General features: G+C 48.7%; 2 protein-coding genes across 8 annotated transcripts in view; both read right to left on the minus strand.

Moving 5' to 3' along the window:
* Positions 1-537, minus strand: part of PDK2 (pyruvate dehydrogenase kinase 2) — a 34,711-nt gene extending 34,174 nt beyond the window's left edge. For all 4 annotated transcript variants that reach the window (XM_077314125.1, XM_077314124.1, XM_077314123.1 and 1 more), the window contains exon 1: positions 300-537. In XM_077314125.1, coding sequence (XP_077170240.1) covers positions 300-420 — 121 coding nt within the window. In that variant the 5' untranslated portion in view covers positions 421-537. The remainder of the gene's footprint in view (positions 1-299) is intronic.
* Positions 538-6,013: 5,476 nt separating this feature from the next.
* ITGA3 (integrin subunit alpha 3) overlaps positions 6,014-18,490 on the minus strand; it is a 93,423-nt gene continuing 80,946 nt past the window's right edge. For 2 of the 4 annotated variants that reach the window (XR_013227133.1, XR_013227132.1), the window contains 4 exons: positions 16,267-16,365; positions 14,884-15,009; positions 12,669-12,835; positions 6,014-10,242 (listed from right to left, as the gene is read on the minus strand). Coding sequence is in view for 2 of the 4 variants with exons in the window: in XM_077315928.1 (XP_077172043.1) it covers positions 10,081-10,242; positions 14,884-15,009; positions 16,267-16,365 (387 nt within the window). In the remaining 2 variants the exon portion in view is untranslated. The remainder of the gene's footprint in view (positions 10,243-12,668; positions 12,836-14,883; positions 15,010-16,266; positions 16,366-18,490) is intronic. The other 2 variants (XM_077315928.1, XM_077315927.1) reach the window with 1 other exon arrangement.

Below are 18,490 nucleotides of genomic sequence, written 5' to 3' on the forward strand. Positions count from 1 at the left end.
CCGCAGAGGGCCAACCCGTGTCCCCGCGTGGTGCGGGGCCCGCACTATGACCTAGGAGGCCAAGGTTCGAAGCCCACTCTGCCAGGGAAGCCGGCGGCGGTGACCTGGGGCCCGCCACACTTCGCCCGTCGCCGCTTAGCCTACCTCGCGGGGTTGTTGTGGGGGAAGGCGGAAAGCCTCGCCTCAGGGAGGCGAGAGGGTGCGACTGCGCAAGGTCCCCCTCCCGGGCAGGGCCAGAGGGAGGAAGACCCTTGACGACCCCCCCCAGCCCCCCTCCAGCCTCCCGCCCCCCCACGCACCGAAGTCCAGGAACTGCTTCATGGAGAGCGGCGACGGCGAGAACTTGCTGAAGTGCTCGATGTACTTGGGCGCCCCGGCCAGCGCCGACTGGCCCTTCAGCAGGCACCGCAAGAGACGCATCGCCGCCCGCCCAGGCCGCGCCACCGGCCAGCCAGCCAGCCCAGCAGCCCAGCCCGGGACCCTGCGGTGGTCGAGGCCAGCCGGGACTGACGGCGGCGCTGGCAACTCCGGGCCCCCCTCGCCAGTCTGGGCCAATCCGCGCCCGGACACGCCCCCTCGGGCGCCGGAGCCCCAATCGCGGCTTTAAAAACAAGGCCCGGGTGGCCAATGGGAAGGGACTTGCACCACGTGGCAAGGGGCGGGACGGAGTTAGAAAGGGGGTGCCAATCGCGCCTCGGAGACGCCCACTTAACCCCTCGGTGCCTGGGGGGTGGGGTGGTTGAGGCGGGCCCGTGTTGGGCTGCAGGGGGCTCGGAACTATTGCTGACGGGGGGAGGGGGCTGGGGTCAAGATGCGAGAAGAGCAGACGTGTCTTCGCGGGGCTCTTCTGGAGCGCGGCTGGGTCTACTTGTCCAAGGCCCAGATTGTTCAGGGGTAGTCAAACTGCGGCCCTCCAGATGTCCATGGACTACAATTCCCATGAGCCCCTGCCAGCGAATGCTTGCACTCGAAAGCTCACACCTTGAATAAATCTTTGTTGGTCTTAAAGGTGCCCCTGCTGGACTCTTTATTTTGTTTTATTGGGTGGTCCTGGTTAGCCTGCACTCATCAGCTCTCAGAAGCTAAGCAGGGTCTGGGCCTGGTTAGTAGTACTTGGGAGATGACCAAGGACATCCGTAGTGGCTGGGCAGAGATAGGCAGTGGCAAACCCCCACCCCTTGCCTTGGATACCCTGTAGTGTTGCCAAAAACCAGCTGCAACTTGATGGCACTTTACATAGAGTATTCATGTATTGTAAGAATATATCCTATTCCTATTTATCACTTTGTTATCATGTAATATTTGCTGCTGTTATAACATGTTGGCAGTTTCTAGTTTTTAAAACAGACTTTCTCAATCAGGGTTTTGTGAAACCCTGGGGTTTCTTTCAAATGTTGGTCACCTTTAAGACCAACAAAGGTTTATTCAGAGCGTGAGCTTTCGAGTGCAAGCACTCTTCGTCAGACTATGAACTCCTTACTTGACAGCCCTGGAAGGGTTTCCTGAATGAGTGGGAGTTAATTAATTTTTAATTTATATTATTTATATTTATATTTTTAATTTATATTACACACACACACACATACACACACATATACATACATACATACATGACTCGGTGCTTGCACAGGGGATACCTTTACCTTTTACATACATACATACACATATTTGTTAAACATTTATGAGGTGTCAACCTACCCCCCCCCCAAATGGCCAGTGATGAGCGTGGAGAGGGTGGGAACGGGAGGGGCCCCAGGTGGGCATGTACACAGCTCTGCTTCCCAGTCATATTCTGCATGATCATGCCACATCTTGAAGCCTGAAGAATGTTTCAATGGTAAAAACATTGAGAAAGGCTGTTTTTAAATAATGTCAAATGGGTATTTTTTTAAAATTAAGCATTGTGGGTGTATATTAATGGATTAATTCAGATGTGATTCAACCACCTCTAAAAGCAATTTAATAATGTTTGAATGTTTGCTGAGCCAACAGGCATCTTTTCTTAATTACCTTAGGTTGTCAGACCTTGCTTGCAAAGCCCTGGCTGCCCCAAGGCCATCCCATCTTGGAAGTTAAGCAGGATTGGTCCTGGTTAGCATTGGAATATGAGCCCACGAAGTCCAAGGTTTCTGTGCAGAGACAGGCAATGGCAAACATTTCTCAACTTGGAAACTGTAGGGGGGTCACTGTGATTTGATGGGACTTTACCAACCATCCAAGCTAAACAGTGCAGGTGAGATTCCATCATCAGAAGATGACGACTTGGGTTTTATAGCCCGCTTTTTATTACCCAAAGGAGTCTCAAAGTGGCTGATAATTCCCTTCCCTTCCCTTCCTCTCCCCACAACAGACACCCTGTGAGGAAGATGGGGATGAGAGAGCCCTGAGAGAACTGTGATTGACCCAAGGTCACCCAACGGTGAGAAAAGGAGTAGGAAATCAATCCTGGTTTGCACTGGAAATCTACCAATGACACTGGTCTGATGACTCTCGGTTATGGCCATCATTTGGTTTAGTAAGTTAATTATTCACTGTGTCAGCACCATGGAAGTCTGTCAGCTAAGCCCAGCTGCAGAACAGTGAGAGGAAGGGAAACAATCCTGGGCAGAAAACAGTGCAGAATCCAGATTAGCAACCCAGCCCTGCAGAACAGTGACCAAATCACTTCAAATTATTTTCAGCCTGAAACCTGCACACTGCACTAGCCTGTAGACACCAGTGATGCATCGTTTACAACAAGGGGTTCTCCTTTGACTGTGTTTCCAAGCTAGTTCCCCCTCGCCAAAATAGCGGTTTTAACAGCAGAAGCTTGATCAACTTTCCTTTTTGTTAATGCCAGGAGGTATTAGTTGTAGTGCCGGAAACAGGAAAACCCTGCTAACCTTTTATTTTTTTTTGCAAGGCAAAGAAAGCAGACTTCACTCAAAGTTAATCACAGGTCTCACCAGCAAAAGAAACAAACAAAGAAAGAAACCAAAGCCATCCAAACATAAAAACCAGAATTTGTTCCGTAACCCCAGACTGAACAAACAGGTCCCTTAATAGATTGAGAGCTGGGGTGAGGTGGGATGATTCAGTAGTTCTTAGATCAACCATAAGAGAGATCAATTTTAGGAAAGTAAGGAGTCATTCGGCCCTGAGCTGGATAACCTAGGTTTCTCTAGCTTTACATGGAGTTTTGGCTGTTGGCTTACCATTGTTTTGTTAAGATTGCAACAAAAAGTTTATAAGTGGCTAATGTTTGAACAATGAGAGCTAATGTTTTGGAGATGGCTTTCTGATGGGGGGAATTAATGTGTTTGCAATGGGGGTGGGAGCAAGGTTAAAATTTAGAGCTGAAAGAAAATAAATTGGTCTTCATTGTCTTTAAAATGCGGACTTTCTGCCTGTGATTTGGGAGGGAGGGTCCCTCAGGCAAGAGGTACTACACAGGAGATGGTGCAGATGGAGAGTAAGAAGGAGGAGAGTCCTAGACATAAATGTGTTGTGAAACCTTGGAAACAACAACCAAACTGATGGTAAATCCCGGTATGTGCTATTATGAGTCTGGATCCAGCAACCCAAACATGAACAAGCCAAACCCCATTCAAATGTCTGTGCTGATAGCACCCCTTTCATTGTATACGGCACTGGTCAGACCACACCTGGAGTACTGTGTGCAGTTCTGGAGGCCTCACTTCAAGAAGGACGTAGATAAAATTGAAAGGGTACAGAGGAGAGCGATGTAGATGATCTGGGGCCAAGGGACCAAGCCCTATGAAGATAGGTTGAGGGACTTGGGAATCTTCAGCCTGGAGAAAAGGAGGTTGAGAGGGGACATGATAGTATTTGAAAGGTTGTCACTTGGAGGAGGGCAGGATGCTGTTTCTGTTGGCTGCAGAGGAAAGGACACGCAGTAAGGGGTTTAAACTACAAGTACAATGATATAGGCTAGATATCAGGAAAAAAAATTCACAGTCAGAATAGTTCAGCAGTGGAATAGGCTGCCTAAGGAGGTGGTGAACTCCCCCTCACTGGCAGTCTTCAAGCAAAGGTTGGATACACACTTTTCTTGGATGCTTTAGGATGCTTAGGGGTGATCCTGCGTTGAGCAGGGGGTTGGACTCGATGGCCTGTATGGCCTCTTCCAACTTTATGATTCTATGATTCTATGTTTTCATTGATACAAACTAGAAGCTGAACAGAAGGGGCCCAGGTCTCAGCCAGATCTGGATCTGAGTACAATGCAGGGGTGATGCAATAATAGAAATAGATTTCAGAAGGCAATCCCTATATTATGGAAAGGGGGTAGTGCCAGCACACCAAAAGAATATCATGTTCTTTTTTAATGTACGTGTTCATATGAAGTCTATGCTGGAGTGCTTCAACAAAGAACGAGGTGAGAATGGGGGACTTATCAACCTTCCTTAGAGATGGATGGTACCTCCAGGGTCCTCTAGTCCAACCCCCTGTAAAAGGCAGGAAATTCACAACTACCTGCCTACCCACATGACCAGATGATGTCCCTCCATAAAAAACAGTCCTCCCCTCATTTCCCAGCCTGTAACTCATTTTATGTTTTCCACATTGGGGTCAGATGGAGGCAGTCTGCAATTGGGTTTCTGCGGTGCCCACCATTTTGAGTTTTTAAAAATGCCCATTTCCTCATCGCAATCCCCCCTCCCCCTGCTGTATCCCCCCCCCACATGGGGAAGGTGCCCTAAGCGTCCCCCTCTTCCATATGCCCTACATTTTCCCCCCTAGTAGCACCCCTTCATTCCAGGCTCCAATCCCCCTTCCCCCAAGTGGTTTTTTAATTTTAAAAATGGCTATTGCATTATGATGCTGTGGCGTTGTAACAAACAAGGACTTCCTTTTGTCCCGGGAGGACTGAAAACAAGAAAGGCCAAGCCACTGTGTATAATTTAGGATGCTTTAGGATGCTTAGGGCTAATCCTGCGTTGAGCAGGGGGTTGGACTAGATGGCCCCTTCCAACTCTATGATTCTATGAATTTCCCCCCTCAAAACCAAGTACATCAAAACAATAACAATAAAAATTTAGCCAGCTTACCCATTGTGTTTAGCTTATTTAGCTTGCAGGACCTCACCGACAGCTTCCAGAACAGCACTCAGGACTCCGGTGTGCCTGTTAAACTTAATTTATAATTCTCTGCTGTGTTGTACATGTTCTGTATTATGTATTAAAAGTTATTGTTTTGCTGCACTTGCCTTTGGGGAAAAAATTATACACAGTGGCTTGGCTTTTCTTGTTTTCAGTCTTCCAGAGACCAAAAATATCTTTGCTTGTTACGATGCTGCAGCATCATAACGCAATAACTCTGTCTAAAAATAAAAGTTGGGGAAGGGGCGAGGTGGCCTGGAGAAACCCGCAAGGCCTTCACCCACCCCACCCTGCAGCCACCGCGTGGGCGTCCTCAAGCCTCAGGGAAGTTCCAAGGCTCCAGGTGGCAATTGGGGGGGGGGGGAAGGAGTTTCTAAAGAAAACCCTCAGTGGCCAGCTGGACGCTTCTTGCCATAGAGGCTTGACTGCAGAGTGTGTCGTCCTTTGCCAGCTCCACTGTTCCAAAAAAGGGGGGAAATTCTCATTATGCTAGAATTGCATTGTAATGGTACCAGCCTTTTAAAAAGGTGTGGGGGTGGGGGAGGTTGCCAGGGTAGATGACAGAAGTGACACTACGGGGGGGGGGGGGAGGGAAATGGTGGCTGCAGATTGGGAAAGCCCAACTTTTCTTTCTTTCACATTGCCCAGCCCAGATCTGGACCCCGTAGGATCCTGCATCAAAAAATGGAATGTGGATTCTATTGATGTGGGGCAAGTCAGGACATCCCTGGGACCCCCCCTGAAGGGCCCGATTCCATGCAGAAATGGGCAAAACACTCAAACACTAACAGATACATAACAGAGACAAATCCGTCATGTGGGAATGGTCTTGGTGACCCTACACTGGGAAGAAAGTTAGTGTACCTACTTTTAAAAATAAAGAAAATAACTGTAAATATTAAACTCACAAGTTACAAATTGGAATCATTTTTATTCATAAAATAATCACCCAAGCTTATTTACAACCAAGGCACAATGACTCAAGACCTCCAGTACCATAAACAGTGATAAATTCCAGTGAGCAACAAAAATATATATATGTTTATATACATATAGCTATAGATAGATACAGTTTTAATAATTTAATACAGACAGCAGGGAGAATGCCAGAAGGCAAATCTGGAGTGGTTATGACCTGTAGGACTAACTGCTTGGCTAATGTTACCCTATTTACTTTTGTGGAAGCAAAAAGGAAAAAAAAATGAGGGTTTGTTCCCCTTTCCAGGGAATTTTTCTACAGTGCCAGAAGAACTGATACGAACTCATTGAGGGGACCGAGTTTTGTGCAGTGACTGCTGGCACCACAGCTTGATGGAGAGGAATCATGTCTGAATGGCAGGGCTCCCCACCCTTTTGGACCTTGCAGGCACCCTTGGAATTCTGACACAGCGTGGCGGTCACAGCCACAAATTGGCTGCCACAGGAGGCAGGGACAGCCACAAAATGGCTGTAGCAGCTTACCTTCAGTCACACAGTGCTTGTGCTTGGTGGTACCTGCTGCAAAAGCAACAATAAAAAATAAATCTGCGCAACCGATCAAAACTCCTCTGACCAATCAAAAGGATAAAACTTGGTGGGTACCAAGAAAGGAGCTGGTGGGTGCCATTGTGTCCCCAGGGTGCCATACTGGGGATCCCTGAATTATGGGATACATGATCACACTTCAAAGGTCCACACTGTTTGCTAATAATAGGAGTTGGGTTGCAAGCCTTGAAAACCAACACTTATGAACATAAGTCCAAACCAAACGGCCCATCTAGTCCAGCATCCTGTGTCACACAAGGGCGAACCAGTAACACTGGATGGCCAACAACTAGGCACAGAGGCCAAGGCCTTCCCCTGATATTGCCTCCTAGCACAAGTATTCAGAAGTTCTCTTTACCTGCCATGGCTAGTAGGCAATCATAGACTTATCCTCCATGAATATGTACACCTTTTAAAGGTACCTGTGCCTAGGGCCATCACTATATCCTTTGGCAGTGAATTCCACATCTTAATCCTTCATTGAGTAAAGAAGTTTCGGCTTGTCCATCCTGAATCTACTGCCCTTCAGCCTCCATCTTCTTAGGTCCCAAAAATCTAAAGCAGATTTCAGTAGAATCTCCTGAGTCAGACCCCCATAAAGGTGAAAGGGGAGAGCATCTGGGGAATGACAGGCCTAACCCAGTTTAGCTGTTCACCAAAATCAGGCCCCCAAAGCCACCCTTTTCTGATCTGAGTCCTGGGGAATTTTAAATAAGGAAGATTATATTAGAGGTTTGGGAATGGCATTCAAGATGGTTGCCTCTTTTGTTCTGATAAGTGAACATAATACTAGAATTTGAGTATCTTTAAATAATTTACTTACAACAAATGTTAAATGTAAACATTTATTGTTAGCCTAATTGTTGAGTCTTATTGTTTGAAGGGTTCATATAAATTATTCTTGTTTTGTAGAATCACAGAGTCATAGAGTTGGAAGGGACCAACAGGGTCATCTAGTCCAACCTCCTGCACAATGCAGTAAATTCACAACTGTAGAAAACTGAATGTACTTTTTAGTACTTATTCATTCATATTAAGTCTTTATCATGGCAAGGGCTTTATATTTTGTAATATTATTTATGCTTTAGGATGCTTTAGGATGCTTAGGGCTGATCCTGCATTGAGCAGGGGGTTGGACTAGATGGCCTGTATGGCCCCTTCCAACTCTATGATTCTGTGATTCTATGATTATAAATACATTTTGTACTAGAATTGTTACCTTGAACCTTTTGTTACCAGTAAAATATTGGGGGGGGGGGGCTTGCTCAGACCACAACTGATGGAAGTTGGCAGAAAAAATAGTTTTGTTTCTCACTCCAAGCAAAATAAAATATAGGAAAAGCAAGCCAGTTGGTTTATTGCGTTTGAAATTGTCCTGTTTTAGACACGGTTTCCCTCTCGTGTTGGTGCCATGCCTTCTAATGTCAGGCATGTGGGACCTGGTTGTCAAGAGGAAGAGGCCCAGGCTTGAAGGCCTCTTTTTCTTGATTATTCTCCTCACACATCCCAGTCAACAATTCCGGCACGATCAAGCTGTCTGGAGCATTTTCTCCCCCCCCCCCCTCCTTCTCCAAGGAGCTCAGAGAAGAGTACATGGGTTTGCCTTCCTCATTTTATCCTCACAACAATCCTCACAAGGTTGGGGAGGCAAAGAGACAGCAACTAGGTTTGTGTGCTTTGGCTGCCAAAGTGCACAACCCTAACAGCAACTGAGACAAACGTCACCCAGCCACCTTCCTAGCAAAAGGGCAGGTGTGAATGTGACGCTGTGACTCCCATAGTCCACCATTTTACCCACTGCACCAATTTGGCTCTCTCACTCAGGAGAGTCCACTGCTGTTTCACTCACAGTAAGGTGGACTGTTCGGGCCAAATCTGTTATCACCAATGCCGGTGTTCCCCAAACAAGTAATTTTCACCTCATCTCAAGAGAGGAGGAACTGAAAAGGGGTTTGTAAAATAAAAATTCTGCCCCACCCCACCTTCCAAGCCCATCTGCTTTGATCCCCTTTAAGCAGAGCTCTCCAAAAGCACTGGAAGAGCAACTTAGTTTTTTTAAATAGAAGTCAGTAGTTTTGCCAACACAGTAGAAGCTCCAGTGCTGATACATCCAGTGTTTACCACAATACACACTTGGGGGTGCACATAGTGAGAGAACCCACAGCCATTCACCTTTCACTCCCAATGATGCATAGTTTATAACGAGGCCCTTGGAGAAAAAAATGAAGAGCCAAAGAGGGGACTTCGAAAGCCATGGTTGTCAGCCAGCAAGCGTATAAAAGGCCCCCCCCCCCAAAAAAGCATGGTAATTAGAGAGGAAATCGTGTGGTGCTCAAGCAACCTTGCACAACAGACAGCTAACCTTGCAGAAGCATTATAGAAATACAGAGCGATCGCACACAAGGTGACCTTGTGTAAAAACATTGGGCGCATGGGCAAGAAACGGGCTCCATGGATTTCTGTGCACATGAGTGCCATGAAAAGCTGACTGCCTGCTTGCGCACCCTTGGATCAAAGGCATCTGCGAGAAAGCTCCATTGGGCATGACTGTGCACACTACAGTGGCTTGGCAGGGTTTTGGAGCGGTGGACAGACACACATTCTAAAAATGTGAGCAGAGCAGCAGGAACCTAGTGGAAGGCCACAGGGTCATGGGAAGGCAAACAACACCACGCTAGCATTAAAGCAAAGCAGGTTTGGCCCTGTAAGCTGCATGGACAGGGGACCAACTTGAACCCAGCACATAAGCTGCTGTCAGGGCAAGAGCAAGGCTATAACCATAAGAAAGCGAGGAAATAAAAAATGTGCACCTGAAAGCATTGTGGCGAGAGTCTGTCTTTGCATCCTACTAGGGTTGGCAGCTCTGGGTAGGGACATATCTGGAGATTTGAGGGTAGAACCTGGGAAGGGGAGAGCCCTCAGGGGGGCACAGTGCCAATGAAGCCTCCCTCCAAAGCAGCCGTTTTCTCCAGGGGAACTGATTTCGTTAATCTGGAGACTAGTTGTAATTCCCGAAAATGTCCTGCCACCACCTGGAGACTGGCCACCCGATGTCCAATCCTAGGGCTTGTGCACTGTTACCGATAGGGGCCTGGATCCAATGCCAAGGCAATTGGCTTTCAAAGCTATTTCTTCGCAGGAATCCCGTTCCCTGAGCCCCAGTGGTGTGTGTGGACAGGGTGGGGGGGGTGCAAAAGTGAAAATCCACCAATTCCTGCAGAACAAAAGAAGGTTGCTCTCTTGGTTCCTCCTGAGTCCCTCACAGCTTCAGTGTCCGATGAGGATCATTTCCTCCCTATGTCTGGGGAAGGATCTGAGGTACCCCCAACTTGGATCATATAACTTAGGTTTAAATAAACAGTTATTTTGTTGGTCCAGCAGCATTTACAGAAGACGACCGAAGCAGGCCCCGGAAGTGGAGAGGCAGGGCGGCAAAGAGGGAGGCGAGCAAGCATCAGTAGTATCTCTCCGGTTCCTGCCAGTTTGTGACCCACTGCTTCTTCGGCTTTGCGGGAAGGAAGCCGCCAGCGGGCTGGTAGCGATCCTCCTGCCGGATCCGAATGGCGTGGTATTTGGGGATGATTCGGTAGTAGCGGGTCCGCTTAAAGAAGTTGCACTATATGGGAGAGAGAGAGAGAGAGAGAGAAAATAAGAAATCGACCTTTAGGAGGAGTGGACAGAAAGCCACAAGCAAACAGCTTGAGAAAGACAATAAAATCAGAGTCCAGTAGCACCTTTAAGACCAACAAAGATTTATTCAGGGCGTGAGCTTTCGAGTGCTCATGCCCTGAATAAATGTTTGTTGGTCTTAAAGGTGCTCCTGGACTCTGATTTTATTGTGCTACTTCAGACCAACACGGCACCACATTTGAATCTAGCTGGAGAAAGAGATTCCGAGACCGGCAGCAGGAGAAGAGAGGAGCGAAAGGCAGGCTCAAGGAGTGTGTCAAGGCGAGGAAGAAAAACAAAGTGCGAAGGAAGCCAAGAGGGCCAGTTCAGCTGACCATTTCTGGTAGCAATGGAAAGACAACTCTGCCAGGTTTCAGCACGACGTTGGCTTGAAGAAGGAAGCTGTTGGAACCACCCTTTGTGGGCCAGAATGCAAAACCCTCTTGACAACTGAGCTGCAAGTATGGCGTACCTATGCAGCTAGACCTCAAAAGCCGCTTAATATCACTGAGGACTAGTGGCACAGCTGAGCCACATAAATTTTCACAGCCGTTTGTGCCCGGTGGAGTATAGGGTTGCCAGTTCTGGATTGGGAAATACTGGGAGATTTTTTTTGGGGGGGGGAGCCTGAGGAGGGTGGGGTTTGGGGAGGAGTACAATGCCATAGGGTCCAGCTTCCAAAGGGGTTGTTTTCTCCGGGTGAACTGCTCTCTGCTACCAGGAGATCAGCTGTAATAGTGGGAGACTGCTCAGCTCAGTCATGAGCCATGGCAATGATGACCACTGTCCTTCCAGGTCAGTGGTCAATTGGGAACTTCCATGCTATCGTACAGGGCTGGTATCTGTGTACATAAATTAAGCATCCCTCCTTATTTATAGCCCAGCCCTGTTCCATGTGGCTTTTGTACTGTTAAGTCCGAGGATCACCAGCACAGAATTTTGGTGGCCAAAAAGCTGGTTGGACAACGGCGTAACATCACTGCAGAGGAAAATGTGTAAATGACATCGCGTTTCTCTAGGGATCGCTGGAAACCCTACGAAGCTCTAGAAACCATTGTGTTTCCAAGCAATTCCTCTGGAAAGGATCTTTGTCATGCTGACTCCCTTGGTGAAGGCAAAGCAATAACAACTCAAACCATTTGATGCAGAGATTGGCCTTGTGAAAATGACTCTGCCCCTCGGACACAGGATGGACTGAAATTTCAGCTCATGAGCAGAAGAGCCTCTGTAATGATGTTGAACCATCGGGGGCAGGGAGTGGCTGAAATTGTGGATGTGCATATGACTGTTCCCAATATTGATCACTCTGCCAAAAAAGTCACATTTTGCACCAGCTCGGCCACATCAGCATAGTCATAGGGGTGAGAGAGAGAGAGAGAGAGAGAGAGAGAGAGAGAGAGAGAGAGAGAGAGAGAGAGAGAACCCTTGGCTTCAGGAGCAGGTGCCCCCTCTGAAGTCACCCAAGAAATGCCTGGCCTTGAAAGAGAAAAGGACTTGTGAGCAAGTTGGATGCTCCTAACATGCTCCTAAGAAGGCCTGGTGAGTCAGGAGGCCTGCCTGCCATTTGCAAGGGCTGATGATGTACTTCTACATCTTGAAGGCACCTCAGGGGCCCCTGTTCCTCCCCAGTCCTCAGCCTCAGGCATGGAGCTATCTGGATCAAACCCAAGGGATGTCCCTATCCACCCCCCAAAAAGGCTGGGGGGCTTTACTTGAAGACTGCTAAAATGTAGGCAGATAGCAGCATGAACAGGTAAGAGACCAACAGGCCGTCAGCTGTCTACCAGTACAATCCTATGCAGACTTCCTTCAGCCTAAGCCGTAAAGGTCTAAAAGTGGAAGCCTAAACAGAAGTTGGCTCAGTCTTCCTATGTCTCTTTTCCTTCCCCAAGAGATCGATTTCGTCTGCATGATTATTATTATATTGCAGAAATTGCCGTTTGCCTATAAATAATGGTGATTGACAAAGGTGGGTTTCTTTTTTAAAGCATAACGTAATCCAGGCTGCATTCCATGTGCTGACAGATATTCTTCTATCCTCGGACTGAAGCAATAATTTGCACTCGATTGTACTGCCTGCACCATTGTGAGTTATCTGTCTAACGCAATGGTACTGCAATATCTCACGGTGTGTGGATGCAGCCTAGGAGGTTGGAAGCACAGATGTCCTCTTCACAACCAGACTTGGGTATCCACCAAGATGCTTTAAGATCATCCACATTCTACATGCCCTGGCTTAACCCTGGGCCACAGTTCTCCATGTCAGAATCTTTTGGGTAAGAGGATGTTTTTTTAAAAGAAGCGGAAAGGTTAAAAGAGACAGCGAGCGAAGGCTAGGCCCTGTTCGACCCATCCCGCCCTGCATTCATTTACCAAGAGGTGGGGCAAGGAGGTGAGCAGTATTCCCCACCCCCACCCCGAAACAGGAACTAGTAGCTGTCGGTCAGTCGCTTAGTTTCAGACGGCTGGATCTTCCTCTTGGCTTTCTGGCCCTTGGCCTCGTACATGGCACGTGTGTTTGCCCTCCGGAAGAAACCGCACTATGAAGAAGCAGGGGGAGGGGGTAGAGGTCAGTTGCGGCAGGGAAACAGGCTGGTGTAGAGGAAAAACAACTCCTGGCCCAACACTCCAAGCAGCACACCAAACGGGCCCTCATCTTCCCACATCGTCCCAAGAAACTATCAGTGAAAACCAGGGGTAGTCAAACTGCGCCCCTCCAGATGTCCATGGACTACAATTTCCAGAAGCCCCTGCCAGCATTCGCTGGCAGGAGCTCCTGGGAATTGTGGTCCATGGACATCTGGAGGGCCGCAGTTTGACTACCCTTGGTGTAAACCCTTCAGTGGTGTGTACCATGTTCAGTTTGGACTATGCAGCAGGGCGTTCGGGACAGCACAGAAAGCAGCCCTGGAAGCCTCACCAGACAGTTCCATCCCATTCTTGGGCATGGCACACAGAGTTTTCCAATGTTCTCCTACATTCCAAGAGCCTCCCCTTCTCCCCAAGAGAATTCCCCAGCCTGCGGGATCGGAATAGAGGAACAGCCGCAGGGATTGGGGTGAGGCTGAAGTCAAGAAGAGCAAGGGGATGAAATATCTCCCATGTCTTCTTCTGTAAGCCCAGCTCTGCCAAAGAGAAGGACTGGCCTCATACCCTTGACCCTCTGCACTCCAGCCCACTAACCCACAGGGCTGTTCCTCCCCATGGATTCCCATGACCACAGGAATGAATGATCTTGCTAGGAATCAGAAGCGGCTATTGGAATGGAGGAGGATGTGACAAAACTTCCATGCACAGAGTGTTGGGAAAGGGCCAACGGCTAGCTAAGCATGACTGGGAGACGGCTGGGGCAGTGAACGCAACCATCATCTTCGCCCAGGCAGAGTGTCACCGACTCCTGGGTGTTCCCCAGAGGCTTATGTTAATCGGGACACAAGCAGCCTTTTGGGACTGTCCAACCAGTTTCTCCGGGAATGCAAAGCAACTGTTTGGAACACTCTGTTCTGAGGTCTCTGGCTGGTTTCCAGAATCGCCTGTTCAAGTGCCTGAGCTGATTGCCAGCGCCAAAGTCACGCCCTTCCTTAAGAGCGGGTGATGTTGCTGTGGAGCAAAACAAGGAGGCAGGCTTCCTTCCCGCCTGGCCCAGGCGGAACGCGTCCCTTGCCCAGCTGCATCCTCAAAGAAGCAGCTGGTAGCTTCACAGCAGCTACTATCAACCGTTCAGGGGACAGGACTGCATCGCAACGCTCCTTCAGAGACTCTGGGCACAGGGGCAGAGCTGTTGCTTTGCACACAAAAGGTCCCAGGTTTGATCCCTGGCATTTCCAGGTTCAAAAAAGGATGAAGTAGTAAGTGGCATGAAAGACCTGTGCCTGAGACCCTGCAGAGCTGCTGCCAGTCAGAGCAGACAACCCTGGCCTGAACAGAAAACGGGCCTGATGCTGTACAGCAGGGGTAGTCCACCTGTGGTCCTCCAGATGTCCATGGACTACAATTCCCATGAGCCCCTGCCAGCATTTGGTGGCAGGGGCTCATGGGAATTGTAGTCCATGGACATCTGGAGGACCACAGGTGGACTACCCCTGCTGTACAGGACAGCTTCATGTATTTGGAGGTTTGCTGGCAGAGTCCCCTGGCATTTCCAGTTAAAAGGATCCGGTAGGAAGTGATGTGAAAGATCTCCACCTAACACCCTGGAGAGCCACTGTCAGCTGTGTAGACAATACCAGCTTAGGGTCTGACTCAGTCCACAGCAGCTTCCTGCTTATTTATTTGTTTGTTTATTTGATTTGTTCACTGCTGCTCTCAGGTTAGCCAGCTCATGGTGGTTCAAAGACAATAAAACCATAACGTACAGCAAATGACAATTAAGTTACAGTCAAACAAGGTATAAATAAAATAAAATTCTGTAACACTTAACCCCATCTCCCAGCAAATTTCTGCAGCCAACTCGATGAACCCCCTTCCCACCCGACCCCATGATCCGAGGGTCCAAAGTAGGCGATCCACTTCTCGAGTGACCCTGTATAACGCAGGGCTAAGAGGGTGTCCTCCCCATTCACCCCGCCCCACCCCCGCCCCTACTCACCTTCCACAGCACGATGACAATGATTCCCAGAAGCAGGAGGCCTGCCGCAATGGAAATCAGCACCAGCCACAGCTCCAGTTCTGCTGGCTGCTCTTCGCTCAGCTCAGAATCGATGTTCACAGAGAACTGAAAGAAAGAGCACAGACAAAAGAAGGGAAGGAGAGCAGGGGAGGCTGGCTGAATACAGGCTCAGGCAGGCACTCGCTCCAGGACAGAGGCAGGGGAGGCCTGGGGAGACGAGGGCATTCTAGCATATCCTGATGACAGAGATCCATTCCCCTGGAGAAAACGGCTGCTTGGGAGGGCGGACTCTATGTTAGGCTCCCTCTGCTGAGAATTGCCCTGTTCATCGTATCTAACCCACTGACCACTTTACTCATGCATCTACGGAAGATGTCTACATGCATCACCCTACCAGAAGGCACTTTGGGAAAGTGTGGGTGCTAATCTAGATGTCCAATGACAGTACCTGGGTCTGGAGCAAGTCAGACACCTCGCCGAAGTGTCAGACATCACTGTTTTTGCTTACCTTTGGTTGCCAACCTAGAGATTTCCCAGGATTACAATTTATCTCCAGACTACCCAGTTCGGTTCCCCTGGTGAAAGTGGCTCTTTTGGAGGTAGTGGTGCCAGTCCCCAGATGGGACCGGAGGATCCCCTAGAATTACAGCTCATCTCTAGACTAAAGAGATCAGTTCCTCTGGAGAAAATGGCTGCTTGGGAGGGGGGACACCATGGCATTCTACTCGATTGAGGTCCCTCCCTGCGCCGGATCTTGCACACACTCGGATTCACCTCCAATGTCTTTTCACCTTCAGGTCTTTTCCAACATGGAGCTGGCAACCCTACTTGGAGGGTGGCATTATACACCGCTGAGGCCCCTCCCCTTCCCGAACACCACCCCCCTTGGGCTCCACCCCCCCAAATCTCCTGGTATTTCCCAATCCAAAGTCAACAACCCTACCGAATGTAACAGTCAAGATGAACGGTTCTTCATCTCCAGCATGACATCTCCACTCTCTGCTTTGAGACCTTAGAGCTGGCCAATGCCATAGAGGGGATGCTGCAGTTCTGCCTATCACAAAATGGGCTTCTGGAGAAGATGGGATGTCCTCCCTCTCACCCACAAAATGCCCAACTCAGGGCTGTGGTAGCACAGTAGGCCTAGGCCCTGAGCTGAGATAGAAAACGTGGTCTGAAAACTAGAGGGATGGATCAGATTAACAAACTTGAGTTGGCCAGAAGAATTGCTGGGGAGTTCACTCCTGCCTTGTTATGGGTTTCAATCGGAGGAGAGAGGAAAGCCAGGCATGAGGAGATCCCATGTCCAAGTCAGTCAGAGGGCAAAAGGTTGTCTCACTCAACGAATCCAGTTTCACTCACCCACACAGTGTGGTTTTTCATGTTGATGGTGGAGGTGTTGGTCCTGAGGAACAGTATCGCTTGCCCATCCACCTTCACCCGGTCAAAGTTGCTGAAGTCCTGCATTTGCATGGAGGGAGGACAAGAAAGACCAGTAAAAAGCCACATGACCAACTTTCTTTGTAATACTTCCCGCCCACTATTTATTATTATTTATGTCGTGTATGTCGTGTAGCCAGGAGATCCTGGAATTGTCTGTTAGCCAGAAAGAGACATTCGGAGGTGTTTTGCCATTGCCTGCCTCTGTGTTCCTTGAAGGTTTCCCATCCAAATACGAGCTAGGGTCAACCTTGGTTGGACTCCAAGATCCGCCTTGCCTGGGCTGTCCACTGACCTTTGAGCACATCAGCCTGCCTGACAGGCAAATGATATAGGCCACTCTGTGTGTAGGGTTACCAACCTCAAGGTGGTGGCTGGAGATCTCCTGGGATGACAACTGAAAATGACTGATCTGGAAGGTGGACTCTAGGGCAATATACCCTATTGAAGTCCCTCCTGTCCCCAAAACCCACCCTCCTCAGGCTCTTCTCCCTCCCCAAAATGTCCAGGGATTTCTCAACCTGGACCTGGAAACCCTACCTAGGTGGCCTACTCTGCCTGGTGCTGGCCCTCCAAGGACATTGCCCGGCCCTAGTTTACCACTCAGACCCTTTTAAACTGGAGGCACAGCAGACTGCACCTAGGCCCTTAGCATGCAGATCTTTTGCTCCATCTCCAGGCTACTGGGCACCAGATTTAATGCCAATTACAAAACTCATGTTGGCAGTTCACAGAATTGTATGTTGGGGAAAGGAAATTACACAGAAAACTTCAGGGCACATGTTGGAAGGTGCACGATCCAATACATTTTTGTATTTGACTCTGGGATCCAGGCTGCTAACAATTACTTTCTACATTCATAAAATGAGGAATGGGACATTCTGAGCCTAAGGAGAGGAGCAAAAGACAGAGAATGCCACAGGAGGTAAACTACAACATTCTGCCTGATTGTCTATTCCCCACGCAACATCTTAAATTTATCTCCTAAGTTAAGACAAAGATCACCAAATGTTGTTGGTTTAAGAAAGTAATCAGATACAATTTTTGATGGGGTAGTCAAATTGCGGCCCTCCAGATGTCCATGGACTACAATTCCCAGGAGCCCCTGCCAGCGTTTGCTGGCAGGGGATCATGGGAATTGTAGTCCATGGACATCTGGAGGGCTGCAATTTGACTACCCCTTGTGAGCCTTACCCAGATAGCCCAGGCAAGCCTGATCTCATCAGATCTTGGAAACTAAGTGGGGTTAGTCCTGGTTAGTATTTGGACGGGAGACCTGACCACCATGGAATACCTGGGGGGCTGTGCAGAGGCCGGCGATGCTAAACCACCTCTGAATGCCTCTTGCCTTAAAAATCCCATGGGGTTATTGCAAGTCAGATGTGACTTGGCAGCAAAAATTTTTTTAAACTGATTTCTTGGCCCAAAGAACTGCGTGTAATTGGAAGCCAGCCCCAAATGAAGCACCCATATTGGATAGCAAAGCATGGATTTGAACCTGCGTCTCCCTCATCCAACTATTACACCACGTTGGCTCTGTTCTGCATGTGAAGAGGGTGCTCTGCTACAGAGTCAGGGTCCCATGTCAAATGGTGCTCAACAGCAGGCTAGGCTGATCTCATCGGATCTTGGGAGCAAAGCAGGGCCGGCCCTGGCCAGCACTGGAAGGGCAACCTCCGAGGAACACCAGGGGAATGACGCTGGTGCAGGCAATGGCTACACTGCACGTGTGTCATACACTAAATAAATAAAACAAATAAACCAATTGAAGCAGGTCTGTCCACAATGACTAGGATTCACTATCAAGGCCTGAGGAATTTCCCTTTCCCTTATAAAACATTTTAAAGTATAATTCTCCCTGCCCCAGCTTGATGAAGCCTTCTGGTAAACTCCAGTGATCGTGGGCCATTAGATGTTTTCAAATTAGTGCTAATAAGAGGCATAGTGCGGATTGTGACATGATCCAGCAGCCCTGAAGGAACCAAAAGGACCTGGGCTGGCCAATAACTGCCTGCAGGACCTCTCTTCCAGGAACTGCCTTGGAAGACAGGAAAATGAAAGGCATTTTCAGCCTGGAGAAAAGGAGGTTGAGAGGGGACATGATAGCCCTCTTTAAGTATTTGAAAGGTTGTCACTTGGAGGAGGG

This window comes from Paroedura picta, chromosome 16 (assembly GCF_049243985.1).
Source record: "Paroedura picta isolate Pp20150507F chromosome 16, Ppicta_v3.0, whole genome shotgun sequence".
Lineage (NCBI taxonomy): Eukaryota > Metazoa > Chordata > Lepidosauria > Squamata > Gekkonidae > Paroedura > Paroedura picta.